Source organism: Jatropha curcas, chromosome 6, assembly GCF_041381405.1.
Source record: "Jatropha curcas cultivar XTBG-Jc1 chromosome 6, XTBG_Jcur_1.0, whole genome shotgun sequence".
NCBI classification, from domain to species: domain Eukaryota; kingdom Viridiplantae; phylum Streptophyta; class Magnoliopsida; order Malpighiales; family Euphorbiaceae; genus Jatropha; species Jatropha curcas.
Window position 1 is genome coordinate 30,388,825 of NC_143156.1, and position 13,801 is coordinate 30,402,625.

Sequence of the window (13,801 nt, forward strand, 5' to 3'; positions counted from 1 at the left end):
ATGTGATTTTGTTAATCTCAATTAAGAGGTTTGTTACTATAAATCCTTTCTAAATAAAAACTTACAAGTTTAATATTTTATTTTAATTCCACCACAGTCCAGAACAAAGCAGATTTAATATTTTATCTTTTAGATGTTTCAGTGACGTGAAAGAATTAAATGCCTATAAAATTCTATTTTTATTATTTTTTAATTTAATTGCTAGAATAAAGAAAAATGAAGTTGCATAAGGTGGTGTAGATGTTGTAGTGGTGGTCATCGTAGGGGATTCTAATTCCTTGCGGATGTTGCGAAGAAGGAGAGAAGAACAAGAGAAAGCTACCGAGAAGAAGAACAAGAAGAAGAGACTGAAAGCGGCATTGACTTTTGACTTTTATGGGTTTCATTTATTTTCCTGCGTTTCCATTTTGTTGGAAAAATGAGATGACTTTGAGTATTGAATCTCTCTCTTCAAAAGGGTAAGTCTTTTAGCTTAGACTTAGATTCCTTGTAAATTCAGAGCTATGAACACCGAAGTCGTTGTGGTGGTCTTGCTTCTATTGATCACTGCCAATGGATCATCTCAACAGGTATTTACCTTATCATCTTTCAATTTTGGAATTAGAAAATTTTGTTTCTTTTATACTTCTGTTTCTTGGTAGCTGACAATGGAAATTGTAAATTTTTTCCTTTTTTTTTTTTTATGGGTGGCTGTTAGATTTCGCCGTCGCCTAGTCCTGAACCGAATGTGGGTTCTGGTGGAATTGTATCTGATGCATTAACTGAGCAGAGGTGTTCAAATTCGTCAACAACAAGCTGTCATGACCTGAAAAACATGACTGCTTGCCTCAATGGTTCATCTTCTGCTGGTGAGTAAAGTTTGAACCTTTACCCTTTAAGAAGACTCTATTTCGGTTTCCTTTGGGTTGGTTGTAGCTGCTTTGACTAGTCCCTCGCTCTTGAATAGTTTTTTAGTATTAAAGGTTTAGAATGTGATTATTGAGTTCAAGGTAATGCAATCAGTCAAATACAAATTTGTGTTTGAGGTATAAATTTCCAAATACAAATCAGGTAATAAAGACTTGATGTGAGAGAGCTTTATTATGATCTACTTAGACATTTCCAAAAAACGAATTAACTTTTCCCACTATGGTAGGTATGCATGTAAGATCCTTATCCATAAATAAATCAAAATATTCCACGTTAAAATTTCAATGTGTTGCACCTCATAATTAATTTTTAAGGTGTTCTGTAACTTGCTGCACCTTGAACCTCTCTTTTTTCATGCCAAAAAATCTGAAATGTACAGATGAATATTTTAAGTAAATTCAGTTTGTCTTCAGTTACTATCTGCACCATTGTTCACTAGGGGGTCGTGACATTAGTTTTAGGACATCAATTGGTCATTTTTTCTATCTTTAATCATTTACTAATTTGTAGCTGGGAACCTCTTTGTCAATAAATTCAGTCTTTGTGTTCTAAATCTAGAACTTCATTAATCCATCCCAAGCATGGTTGATGGCTTTAACCTCCTTTTCTTTTGAATAGATATAACTACCTTTTGCCCTCAACTAAAATTGCATGTCTATGATCTTTGTTTCTGCAGTTGCTGATTAACTTTCTTTAGTTTCAATTCTTTCTTCTCTTATACTTTGATTTATAATGTGTACTTTCCAAGTGAAAAGGTGTCATGCTGATCTGCTTTTATAAGAGGAAACTTTGTGTTGATGATATATTTCCTATGAGAAAAGACAGTTTGTTGACTTTCATAAATTGGCACTCAATTTGGTTTTAAAATCTTGCACTCCTAACTTCTTAATGGGTGACAATGAAGTAATTCTTGTTCATTTTTTCTATAGCTTCCAAGGATTTGTTTCTTCTTATCCAGAATGATGGAGAGGACGCTCTACAAGCGAATGTTACCATCTTAGATATTGATGTTACTTTTCCAGTGATACGAGTGTCCAAACACCAAGCTAAAAGGGTTCAATTCCAAACCTTGTTTTTTTCCTCTTTTTCTAATACTATTTCAGGAATTGGAGATGACTTAAGAGGAAAGCATAAGGATAACTGATAAAACTTGGTTTTTTTTGCATGCATATGAAAGAATTATATAGCTTATAAAGAATCATGGTTATGCAAAACTGATTTCCATTTAATTTTTAGATTAAGACTTAGAGTTTTGATCTTACTCTGGTTTTATTTGCCATTGTCAGGGATGGCCTTTTGATTGGTCATGTTACCTTTTCTGTTTCAGATAAAAATTGTGGCAAATATTGAAGGAAGTCCATCTATAATAATAAATGCTGGAAATGGGAAATGTATAATACACATTGGATCATTGAAAGGGGATAGTGAATTTTATAAGCAGTTTACCACCCATTTATCCCCCATCTATGGTGCCTACTTCTTGTTTTTTATAGTTCTGATTGCTGGAGGAACATGGGCCTGCTGTAAGATTGGGAAAAATGAACAGCAGGTTGATGGAGCCCGCTATCAGGAGCTTGAAATGGCAGAACCGGCCAACAATTCAGTTAATGACGAGGAAATGGCTGTAGGGTGGAATCAAGATTGGGGTGACGACTGCGAAGAACCATGGGAAGCAAAATCAACAAATGCACATCAAAACGAAAATCATTCTGCTAATGGTCATACATCCAGAACTTCTGATAAAGGTGGATGGGAAAATGAATGGGATGATTAGAGCAAGAATAGAAAATAAACCCTTGCATGGTCTAGAAAGATGGAGATGGAAAAGGAAAGAGAGAGAGAGAGAGAGAGAAAAAAAAAAGGATCGATGGATGTCGAGAAATGCAGAAAATGCAGCAGGATGAAGATGTAAATACAGTGCTCAATATTTCTCTGTTCATGCTATTGTGGAATAATGCCACAGTAGAAACAATTTTGACATGTACACGAGTTTGTTTGTTACCTTTTTTTCCCAACAAAAAAAAAAAGAAGGAAATTGATAGGATTATTGCGCCTGTTTATGTTCTTGGCAGCAACTTCTTGTTCCTTTTACTAGACAGAATGTTATCATATGCTATAATTAAGACACCCTTTGATTATTTCGAAGTAAAGTTTCTTCCTCATGATGTTTTTCACTGGCCATATCGTTATCTATCTTGTTGAAAAGTTTGCACCTTTTGTGCGCTGTGGCTTATTTTAAACGAGCTTGTTACTGATATTTGGTGAACTCCTCCCAAACCTAAACACAAACTAGAGGAATACACATATTGCTGATAAAAATAGTCATCCTTGCATTGTATCAGAATGTTGAACTATAATTTTAACTTCCATGGAGAAAAGATCTCGAGTCTCTTGAGATTGAACAGAACTTACATTAGGCTACTTGGGTATTGAGCGTTTACACAAATGTCCAAATTTTTTTGTTCAAATCAATCTGAAACTTTACTGGAAGTTTAAACGAAGAATATGCTTCCAGCAATTTCACTTGATGGCTGGGGAGCTTTTTCTCACAAAAGCCAAAATCAACTCCTGGAAGATAGAAAGCATAAAGCTTCAAATTCCCATTTCATATACTAAACTATATCAAGTGGGTATCTATTGGACAGAGTGCACTGTCTCCCCACTACCAAACCAAAGATTATTGGCTCTCTGGTTTCAACTACCATGTGCTTAACAAAAGCTGAGAGGGATCCTTTCTGCCTATCAATAAAACAAGAAAATTTTAGAAAACTGAATTAAAAGGAATAAGAAAACCAAAAGGGAAGATTAGAAGTGGGAGTTATTTTATATACAATTTATCCTCACCAGTAATGCTCTGTTCTTTTCATGCTATTTTATATTTAAAAGATCACACAATACATCTTTTATAACCTTTTTTGTTTTAATGCCACTCTTTTGTACTTTAAATACATTAACGAACATAAACATTAAAATTTAAAATTGAATTCTTAATATGATGGCCAATGTGAATTATTAGTGCATAATACAGTTTCAAGAAGCATGGCTATGGCCAGCTTTTTGTTTCTCTGTTTTTTTTTTTCTTGGCTTCATATCGATCTATTAATAACAGAGATCCTTGACCAGGGAGATTAACACATGGGACTTGGCACCAGACACTATGGTCAGTGCGTTTCAAGTACAACAAAAAAAGTAGGTAATTTAACACGTAACTTCCCCTGTAACCAAGGGGATTTAAATATTCCATCTTCAGACAAAAAAATGAAAAAACAGGATTATTAAGGTCCCATGTGCTAGTTGATGATGACATGGTAAAACATGAAGTCCTATAGGGCCCATCCACCATTTATAAAATCTCAAGCTGACTGCACTAGCTAGTAGGGACAACTCATTGCTTATAATCCTTGCACATGCTCATCAAAAAAATTATTTTCTTCTTTGACTCCTACCACCTAAAAAAAGAGACAGACAGTTTTTTCTATACATAGACTAGGGTGGCCACGGTTCAGGTTTCAAAAACCGACGGTTTCAGTTCTAAATAATATGGAACCGGTCGGTTATGGTACCTTAATGGTTTTAAAATCAACGATTCTGGATGATTCTCCGATCGGTTTTTTGAGAGTTCACATAATTTTAAAACCAAAAAATCTAACTTACTCAAATATATTTAACATAACTAGATATTATATAACCATTTACAGTTGTTAGGAGGGTTAATTTAGAGATTTTGATAAAAAAAACTTTTGAAAAAATAAAAAAAAAATGTGTTGAAACTGCCGATTATAACGGTTATCAAACCTTCGACTTTAGCCAGTTCTTGAAACTGACGGTTCACAGTTTTAAAAAACTAAAAACAGAAGTCGAACTACAACCTCCCAATCACAGTTCTGATTCTAGCTAGTCCGATACATCACGCTTCCAATTTTAATTTCAACCGATTTCAAACTGACGGTTCCAGCTCCAAAAATGGGAATTTGGCTACCCCTCGCATAGACTATAGAGTAAGCAATAGTTGGTTAAAATTTAAAGAAGAAATACAATGATTATTAATTATTAATAGGCAAGCCAGGACTATGAGCTAAGAAGACTAGAAGAAGAAATAGGGCAAACCCATGTGGGATTAGTTATGTTTAAATGTAATTAGCTTATCTTTGGGAACAGGGACATTTAGAACAGTCTGAAAAGAAAGAAACAAAAAAAGCATTTAAAGAAAGTTGATTATTAGTTACTAAAAGACACAAGAGTGCTAAAATGCAATATAAAAAAAGAATGCTTCTATTCCGACAGCATCATAGTGTGTAATATTCTATTTCCTACACCTTGACAATCTTTATTTGAAAGGGCATGGATTCTTTCTTTCTTTCTTTCTTTAACCCTATCTCTCACTTTTTCTAATGTGGTTTCTTTGGCCCTTTTCATTATTAAATTAAGCACTAAGATTATTTGCTTCAAAATGGGTGCCAAGAATCTTTGGGAGTCGTCTGGCTATTTAATCACTTTTGACTTGTAAAAATGTATTTTAATACTTTCACCATAGCTATCATTGACAGCAAATAAATTGATGATGGAAATATTCCCTCTTTATTTGGGAAGTTTAAGAGTCAATTTTGCCCTTGTCTGCAAAGTACTTATGTCCAAAACTCTAGCCAACATTGAGGAGCACACTTTAAATTTTCCTGTTCTTAAGGACATCATTGTCACATCATTGTCTACTTCAATTGGAGTTTACTTGGAGAACGCATTCATTTTCAAAATTATTAATGTTGGCTAGAAACAAGAAATCCAGAAGTTTAACAATGGAGTCTACATGGTTTATAATGCAAGTCAAACCAAGTTCCAGAGTATGTGCATAAAGTCAGAAATCAATGCTAGTACAGAAACAAACCAAAAGGCCAAATGGAAGCTGAATATTAGTAGTAACTGGATAAAAAAACTCCAAAAGGTTTCCAAAATGGAAGCCGGTGAAAAGGAATCCGGTAATCTAATTGAAAGATTGAGAAGAAACTACAAGCATAAACTGAAAACAAACAAGAGAAGAACCAATACAAGAAAAATAAAAGGACAAAGACCTTCCAACAATGAAATTTTTTCTTCCCTTTGATCAATTGAACAAACCGGATTCCTCTTCGCCGGATAATCCATTGTAAATTCCTTACTCATAATTACTGAATATAGTTTCCCTCACATTCATACCAACTCTTCCTGCCCTTCTGAAGGGCATCTGATAAGCTCCAGTATATTTACTACCTCTCCCATGTCTGGCCTGTTTGATGGAACTTGTGAAGTGCAAATCAATCCTAATTTCATTACTGGAACTGCTTCATCAGCTGGGAAATTGCCTTGCAGCCTTTCATCCACACATTCTTCCACTCTTCCTTCTTCCAATGCTCCTCTAACCATGTCACAAAGCACTACCACATCATCTTCCATGTACTCCACAGGCCTCTTGCCAGTAATGACCTCCAGAACCAAAACGCCAAACCCATACACATCGCATTTTTCAGTTATCTTTACTGTTCTACAAGCAAACTCAGGTGCCATGTAACCTAGTGCACTCTGAATCTTGCTGCTTAGAACATAGCGGTCTAGCATTGGTAACAACCTTGCCAGGCCAAAATCTCCCACTTTTGCCTCACCTGAACTGTCAATAAGGACATTGCTCGATTTTATGTTATAGTGGATGATGTTTGATTGGTGCAAATGAGCCAGGCTTTTTGCTGTCCCAAGAATTATATTGAACCTCTCATTCCATGAAAGGAAACGACCACCTGATCCTTCATGTAGATGCTTATACAGACTCCCTCCAGACACAAATTCAGATATTAGAAGCTGCAAGGATGGTGTCCAGTAATAACCTTCTAAGGCCACAAGATTTTGGTGCCTAACTTTTCCCAATTTCTTAACCTCCCTTTCAAAATCTTCTTGGGATTTGACAAGACTTGAAACAGTGAGCTTCTTGATGGCAACAGGATGTCCATCTCGAAGAACAGTCCGATACACTGCTCCAAACCCACCTCGTCCAAGTTCACAATCCTTGTTAAGCAGAGCATGTGCCCCAGTGCTGAAGTCAGGGTCACCTGAAAACATGACAAGCTTGCCAGAATTGGCATCTGTAGTGGGGGAATGGCTAAATTCATCGCCGGCAGATAATGTTAGAGCCACAGCTGATCGAGATGTTGATGACCGAACACGAAGGTTAAGGACAGTGATAGCAATGACACCAACAACAATGACAGCAGCTGCACCGATGGCAATAAGAGCAGATATGCTTAGGATGATTCTTTTGTGACCAATATTTTGAGGAAGCTCACCAGGACCAGAATCCGAGGAAGAGTTCGGATTAAGAACAATTGGTTTGGGAAGGACAGCAGGGCAAGACCTGTTGACTGCAGCACCACAGAGGGCCGGGTTGCCAAAGACAGAAAAAGATGATATGGTGTTAAAGAAACCACCAGCAGGTAGTTCTCCTTGCAACTGGTTGTGGGAAATGTTGAACGAAGAAAGGTTGGGAAGGTTAGCCAGTTGCTTGGGTAGGCCACCCGAGAGACTGTTGAAAGAAAAATCCACATCTTTTAGGGTTGTAATTTTTGCTAACGCAGCAGGTATTGGTCCAGTCAAGTTGTTTTGAGATAGGATCCTAAATGTTCAATGGGAAACAAGCAAACAAGAAATAATAAATCTGTTAGAAGAATGAAGATAGACTCCCTTCAATCAAATAGAACTTTTTGACCAAAGGGAGGCAAACTGCCAAGTCATTAAGGAACTTTTCTTCTTTCTTAATTTAGATATCAAGCAATAATCCCAGATAACTGAAACGTCTTAATCATTTAAGTAGCAAGGAACTCTAAATTTCAAATCCTAACAACTAATTTGACAAAAAAGAACTATAGTATGCATTTGCATCATCATTTAATGTTTCTTCAATTGGTCAAATCTTCAAAAGAAGGCATCACCCTTGATTTTGAAGGAATTAATTACCTACTAGACTACTACTGCTACAGAAATTACCATGGTTTTTGTAAAGAATTTTGAGGATTCAAACAGGCAGCAGATGGAGCAGTCTTCATGATCTTAACTAAGTTTGGCCTTAAAAATTTAATGGTGAACGAGAAATCAAATGCAAAAAGGAAAAAGGGAAAGGTAGCAAAGAGAGCTTACAAAGATGTTAGTGAAGAACAGTTTCCAACCGAGCTAGGAATTTGCCCCGAAATTGAGTTCCTATCAAGTCTCAGTTCCTTCAAAGAGAAAGCTCCTCCTATTTCCACGGGAATGCTCCCATTCAGCCGATTCTCACTCAAATCAAGGACACTTAATTCCTTCAATTCTCCAATAGTCCCTGGAATAGGACCCACAAGAGAGTTCCCTGATAGATTCAACAGCTGCAAGCTGCTCAAAACACCAATGGGAGATGAAATTTTACCAGAAAATTCATTTTCTGATAAATCCAAAACTTGAAGCTTTGGAACAGAATTGAAATTCCCACTAAGCTTATTCTCCAAATGTATAACTTTCCCCAAACCCGAACCAAAAATCCAAGCAGGAAGGTCACCACGTATTGAATTCCTACTGAAATCCAAGGCTACAAGACCTCCACAATTGGCCATGGATTCCGGTAGGTTCCCACTTAAACCATTAGCAGACAAATTCAACACCTTAAGTGACTGAAGATTCCCAATTGAATTAGGAACCTGACCCGAGAATTTATTCCCAGAAAGATCCAAAGTCTCAAGTTGTTTCATTTCTCCAATCCAGTTTGGAACCTCACCAGCTAACATATTGTTGCTCAAGCTCAGATAATTACACAAGCTAAGCTTCTGCATTGTTTCTGGAAGATAACCAGAAATAGAATTCTCACTAAAATCAATAGCTCTTATTAACAAACAGCTTCCAATCCCATCAGGAAATTTCCCAGAAAACTGATTTTTACTAAAGTTAATAGCTCTCAAATTGTTTAAACCTTCAATCCCTTTAGGAATTTCACCTTTCAACAAATTATTAGACAAATCAAGCAACCTTAACCCATTCAAACCCCAAATCCCAGATGGCAAAGACCCTGAGAACTGATTTGAACTAAAATTAATAGATGCAAGAGTGGCGCATGAGCTTAAAGAACCTGGAATCGTTCCCGAAAACTTGTTCTTGGCCAAAGAAATGGCTCTTAAAGACCCACATTGCGCAAAAAAGTCATCTTGGATAGACCCAGATAGACTGTTGTCACTCAAATCAATGATTCTAAGGTTTTCAAGGCGACTCAGATTGAGGCTAATGCTACCAGTGAGGTTGTTTCTTGCTAATGAGAGCTTATGGAGAAACTGGAGCTGTAATAGGCCCCTTCCGATCCGACCCGAGAGGGAGAACCCGTCAAGCATGACCTCGGTGACTCTGTTGGATCTCGGGTTGCATTTTACTCCGACCCAGTTACAAGGAGTATCATCATCTTGATTCCAAGATGAAAGCTTTCCTTTTGGATCTTGAAGGTCTGCTTTGAATACAATTAGACCCAATACATCATCGTTTAGAGACGGGTTTAGAGATCCCACAGAGTTCGAAACTAAAACAAAAAATATCAAAAAGCTTAGCAGCTTCGCCATGGAAAGCTTGTTTCTATGCTTTAACAATGAAAGCAAACAAAATCACGAAAAACCCATTGAAGTTTAACTTTAAAATACAGAAAAATGGACGAGAACAACAATAGTTACCAAAAAGAATCGATTTTACTGTTCAAAAGCTAAGCTCACCAACTCTGCCACGAATTTCAGGCAAAAATGGAAAATGTGAAAAAGGGTTCTCTTTTTTCTTTCTAACGGCTAGACTTAGACCAGAGAGACAATGAGGAGAGGCTTAAAGAAAACAAAGAAACAGTTGCTGTTAGCAAAATGAGAGACCAAAACTACGCTGAAAACACTATGGCATTCGAAGCCCAATTTAAGACCCCAATGGTTCTGCTGTTAAGTCCGGTGGATGAGGTTAGGGTTCCGGTTGGAGTGGCCGGAAAGTGGAAGTAAGCTGTGGAAGTGACTGGTGGGGGAAAGAGAGAGACAGAGGCGCAATAAAAGTTGGTGTTTTTATTAACGGGAAAGAGAAAATGGACCAGGTAGGTGGGTGGGTGGGTGGGGGCTATTAAATAGATAGTGGACACGTGTCAAAATATATGATGACGTGGATTTCCTACGTGGCCTACACGTAGTGCTTTTGCTTAGATCAGTTTTTGACGTGGATGAGACAAGTGGGTTGTAACGGTGACCCTTAGAGCAATGCATTATCTGCCACTGGATTGGAGTTGGACATAAGGTTGTTGGAGTATTATTAACACTATATTCTTCTAACTAATTTTAGTTCTTTTGGCATATTAATCTTCATCTTGCTCATATGTTTTTTTTTTTTTTTTTCCAAAATTAATGATAAGATATATAATAAGTCAATTTCTTTCACTTTGTTAAAAAATATACTGTCCATATGAAACTTAAAAATTCTATAGATAATATTTCTCATTTCATTTTAATAATTAATCCCTGATAAATAATGATGTTGTAAGAAAATAATTTAAAATTTTATTTTATAAAATTATTGAATAACTTTTAACAATATTTAATCTATATATATTTTCTCAAATTATTATTTTAACGAAGCAAATCTTAATCGACTAAAAATTTGAACAATGAAGTAAAAATCTAATTTTTACACATGCTAAAAACATGCAATTAGTGTTATAGAAAGAAGATTTATATTGCTAAGATCAAGAGCATGTTTATAAAAAGGTCACACCTAACACACTAAGACATAACTTAGTGTTAAATGCATATAATATTTCTACGTTCAAATTTTCTCGCTCAATATTTTAAAAAAAAAAAAAGCTACACCTTGGAGGTGGTTGGAAAAAATGATTTTTAAAACATGTGAAAAAAGAAACAGAAGTAAAAAAAAAAAAATTCAATAATTGTGAATAAAAATTGGATTAACTGAAATTAACTAATAGTGAAAAAAGACAAACACCCACCTAACCTCAAGATGGGTTAGATTTTATTTTTAGAACAGAAGCTAGCTGAAGTTTTTTGGAGGAATGTGTGAGACATAAGGAGATAATAGAGGAAAGAAAAAGAATAGCATTTAGGTAGAGTTAAAGTGCAGGCAAATGGGCAGACACTGCAACAATAAAAAGTGAAAGAAAAAGCATTAAAGAGAAGAGAAGTAGGTGGAGATGGTGGGTAGTGTAATAAAGGAAGCACTGGTGATGGTGGTGGTGGTGTTGAGAGGGACTCATCTTTTACTTTTATAAGCTTTTCTTAAATTCCATTGAAACAGAATGGGTCCCCATTGCAGTGCTATTGCATTTCTGCATTTACTTCTCTTTTTTTACAGTTCTTTAAACTCTATTACAAATTTTTTTTAACCTTTGTTTTAAAAAAAAAATTAAAAATTAAATCCCAAGTTAATCATTGCATTGTTTGGAAACTTCTCTTTCTTCTGCTATTAGAATCTTCTTTTCTGTTCTTATGTTGTAAATTGTAATAATTTGGTTTGTCATTAAGCCATTAGCCATCCACCTACTTGTGAAAAAAAATAATACCAATGGTAAAGAAGAGACTATTGGAATAATTATGCACACTAAATAGACGAGACAAAGTGTCGTAGCGTAAAAATATAAACACTTCGAGATAGAGATTGACTTGTTTAAATCGAGTCAACCGTCTCACTTATAAAAATAAAATTTTTTATTAAAATGAGGAATCTCGAAAACTATTTATACTTAGATAATTACTATTTATAGTTAGATAATTATTGATTATGTAAGAGATCCACGAACGTTGTATCACTACTCAAAAAGTCATCCTAAGGTGAAATTCGTACCAAAATTCAAAGCTTACACGGAGTGAATGGAAATTCATTTAGAAAACCTTTTTGTATTCTATTTCTTTTTTTTTTTTTTTCAACCGGCATATATTTATTTTTCCTATTTCTCGGAAAAGCATCCTTTACCACAACGATGCTGTCTATAGATCAAATTATTTTGTGTATTAAATTTCACTTGACTGTCTACGGTTTCATTATGTGTGCTCGGAGTAGAAGTTTTGTATAAATGTATCGCCATGCTATTAAGTATTTTGATTTAAATTCTTTTCTTTCTAGCTTTTTGAACCTTTGTTTGTTTTCGGAAAATAGGGTTGGCTCAAGATTGCACATTTTTAGTTCGAAGGTTTTTTTGAATTTGAAAGTTATCACTTAGTAAGTTTTCATACCAAGGCTCAATCCAATTAAGTCCATAGCGTTTACCAATTTCGCCATGTTCCTTTTTTGTTTTAAAATTAAGATCTTATTACTATATCATTCTCGTTTATATTCTACTGGGTTGAAGTCATCATATATCGATTCTTAAAGAATGTTATATTGACTTTATGGCTTAATGGGATTAATATTTAATACCATCTATGACCTATGGCTCTAAGAATGTTTAGCAAGTCTTCATTTCAACTAAATAAATAAATTTATTTTAATACAGTATAATTATAGCTTTTTTGCCAATTTCACTAATTTTCTTTTAAAATAATTTTTTTAATTGGTGAAATGTAAAAACACAATGCTTACACGCAGTTCAACGAATATAACATACTTTTTTCACAAAGACATGGCAATTTTATAAAAATAGATAAATCCATATAACCTAAACACAGTTTTTCTACTCCACCTGGGATTTCAAAGGATCAACTTACTTTCCAGTATTATCAAAATAAATATATTATTTGGTTTTAAATTTTAATTCAAAGAAGGATACTGGTTATATTCATGAGTGTCATTCATAGTATAAATTCAAAAAAGAAAATCATTTGATAAATTCATAAAAAATATCAAAATTTATATTATATACTACGTAATATACAAACTATATATGATTTATGGTTCGGTTTGGTTTATTTTTAACAAATTAATTAACGTATTAATTTTTTTTTCAAGAATCAAATTTAACTAAATTGTTTAGTTTAGTTCAATTCTATCTCTGAGTGTAAAATTAATTATTCATGATTAGGCATTTACTATCTAAACCTAGCCATTTAAATAAATAATTTATTTATTTATTTATTCATTCATGTGACCTACGTACATGAACATGTCAACTTATTTCATCTAATTAATTTACTTTGCTCTCATGTTTCAAGCTCTCTTGATGTGCATATGCCCATTGCACTTATCCACTACACCTTTCAAGGTTAAAGTTGTCTTTGCATGTGAACATTGTCTTCTTCTAAAGAAGCGTATGGGTAATAGGTTGACTTTATTTGTAAGTTTAGAAAATTCTGTATGGTAATCGTCTATATATATATATATATAGGAAAAGGGTATTGAAAAAAAAAAAAAAGGCAGGTGTAGAGTATTGTAATTTTCTTAATAAGGGGACGGAGGTGAGAAGGAATAGTCAATTCTAAAAGGAAACGGATTCACAAGTCTCAAGATGAAATAAAGCCAGACAGTAAAACGACAGGACCTGAAGGTGTGTTTTGTTTTTTACTATTTGTCTTTGGCTCTTTTAATTGGTCAAAACTCAAAACTCGAAAAAAGAAAAAAAACCACAGTTGGCACTCCACTAGCTATACACAGGAATTTCTTCTTCTTGGACAAACAGGGAAGCAGCAGATTGGATTGGGACATGAGATGCCTTATTCAATAAAGTAGGGGACCCCTTTTTCTTTCTTTTTAGTGTAATTTTTTTGCTATCTTTCATATTCGTATTGCACACTTGCCTCCTCCAACTAAATGCAATTTACTTATTTTTCGCACAATACATTTACCATACTTACTCTACTCTTTTACTTGAAGTTAAATAGTACACAATACATTATGCATTTAAAGACAATTTAAGCGGCAAATAGGATTGGTTTGAGTAGAATGAACCCAAAACCTT

At 34.6% G+C, this 13,801-nt stretch overlaps 2 protein-coding genes across 2 annotated transcripts; one reads left to right on the forward strand and one right to left on the reverse strand.

The window, feature by feature from the left end:
• The first annotated feature begins 203 nt into the window (after positions 1-203).
• LOC105649174 (hypothetical protein) lies at positions 204-3,071 on the forward strand. Its single transcript, XM_012235749.4, has 4 exons — positions 204-569; positions 698-848; positions 1,839-1,963; positions 2,237-3,071. The coding sequence occupies exons 1-4, from the start codon at positions 504-506 to the stop codon at positions 2,681-2,683; spliced, it is 789 nt and encodes a 262-aa protein (XP_012091139.1). The 5' UTR covers positions 204-503; the 3' UTR covers positions 2,684-3,071.
• Positions 3,072-5,796: 2,725 nt separating this feature from the next.
• LOC105649173 (putative LRR receptor-like serine/threonine-protein kinase IRK) lies at positions 5,797-10,006 on the reverse strand. The gene is made up of 2 exons (XM_012235748.4): positions 8,065-10,006; positions 5,797-7,543 (listed from the first exon to the last, which is right to left on the reverse strand). The coding sequence occupies exons 1-2, from the start codon at positions 9,495-9,497 to the stop codon at positions 6,094-6,096; spliced, it is 2,883 nt and encodes a 960-aa protein (XP_012091138.1). The 5' UTR covers positions 9,498-10,006; the 3' UTR covers positions 5,797-6,093.
• Between the last annotated feature and the right edge of the window lie 3,795 nt (positions 10,007-13,801).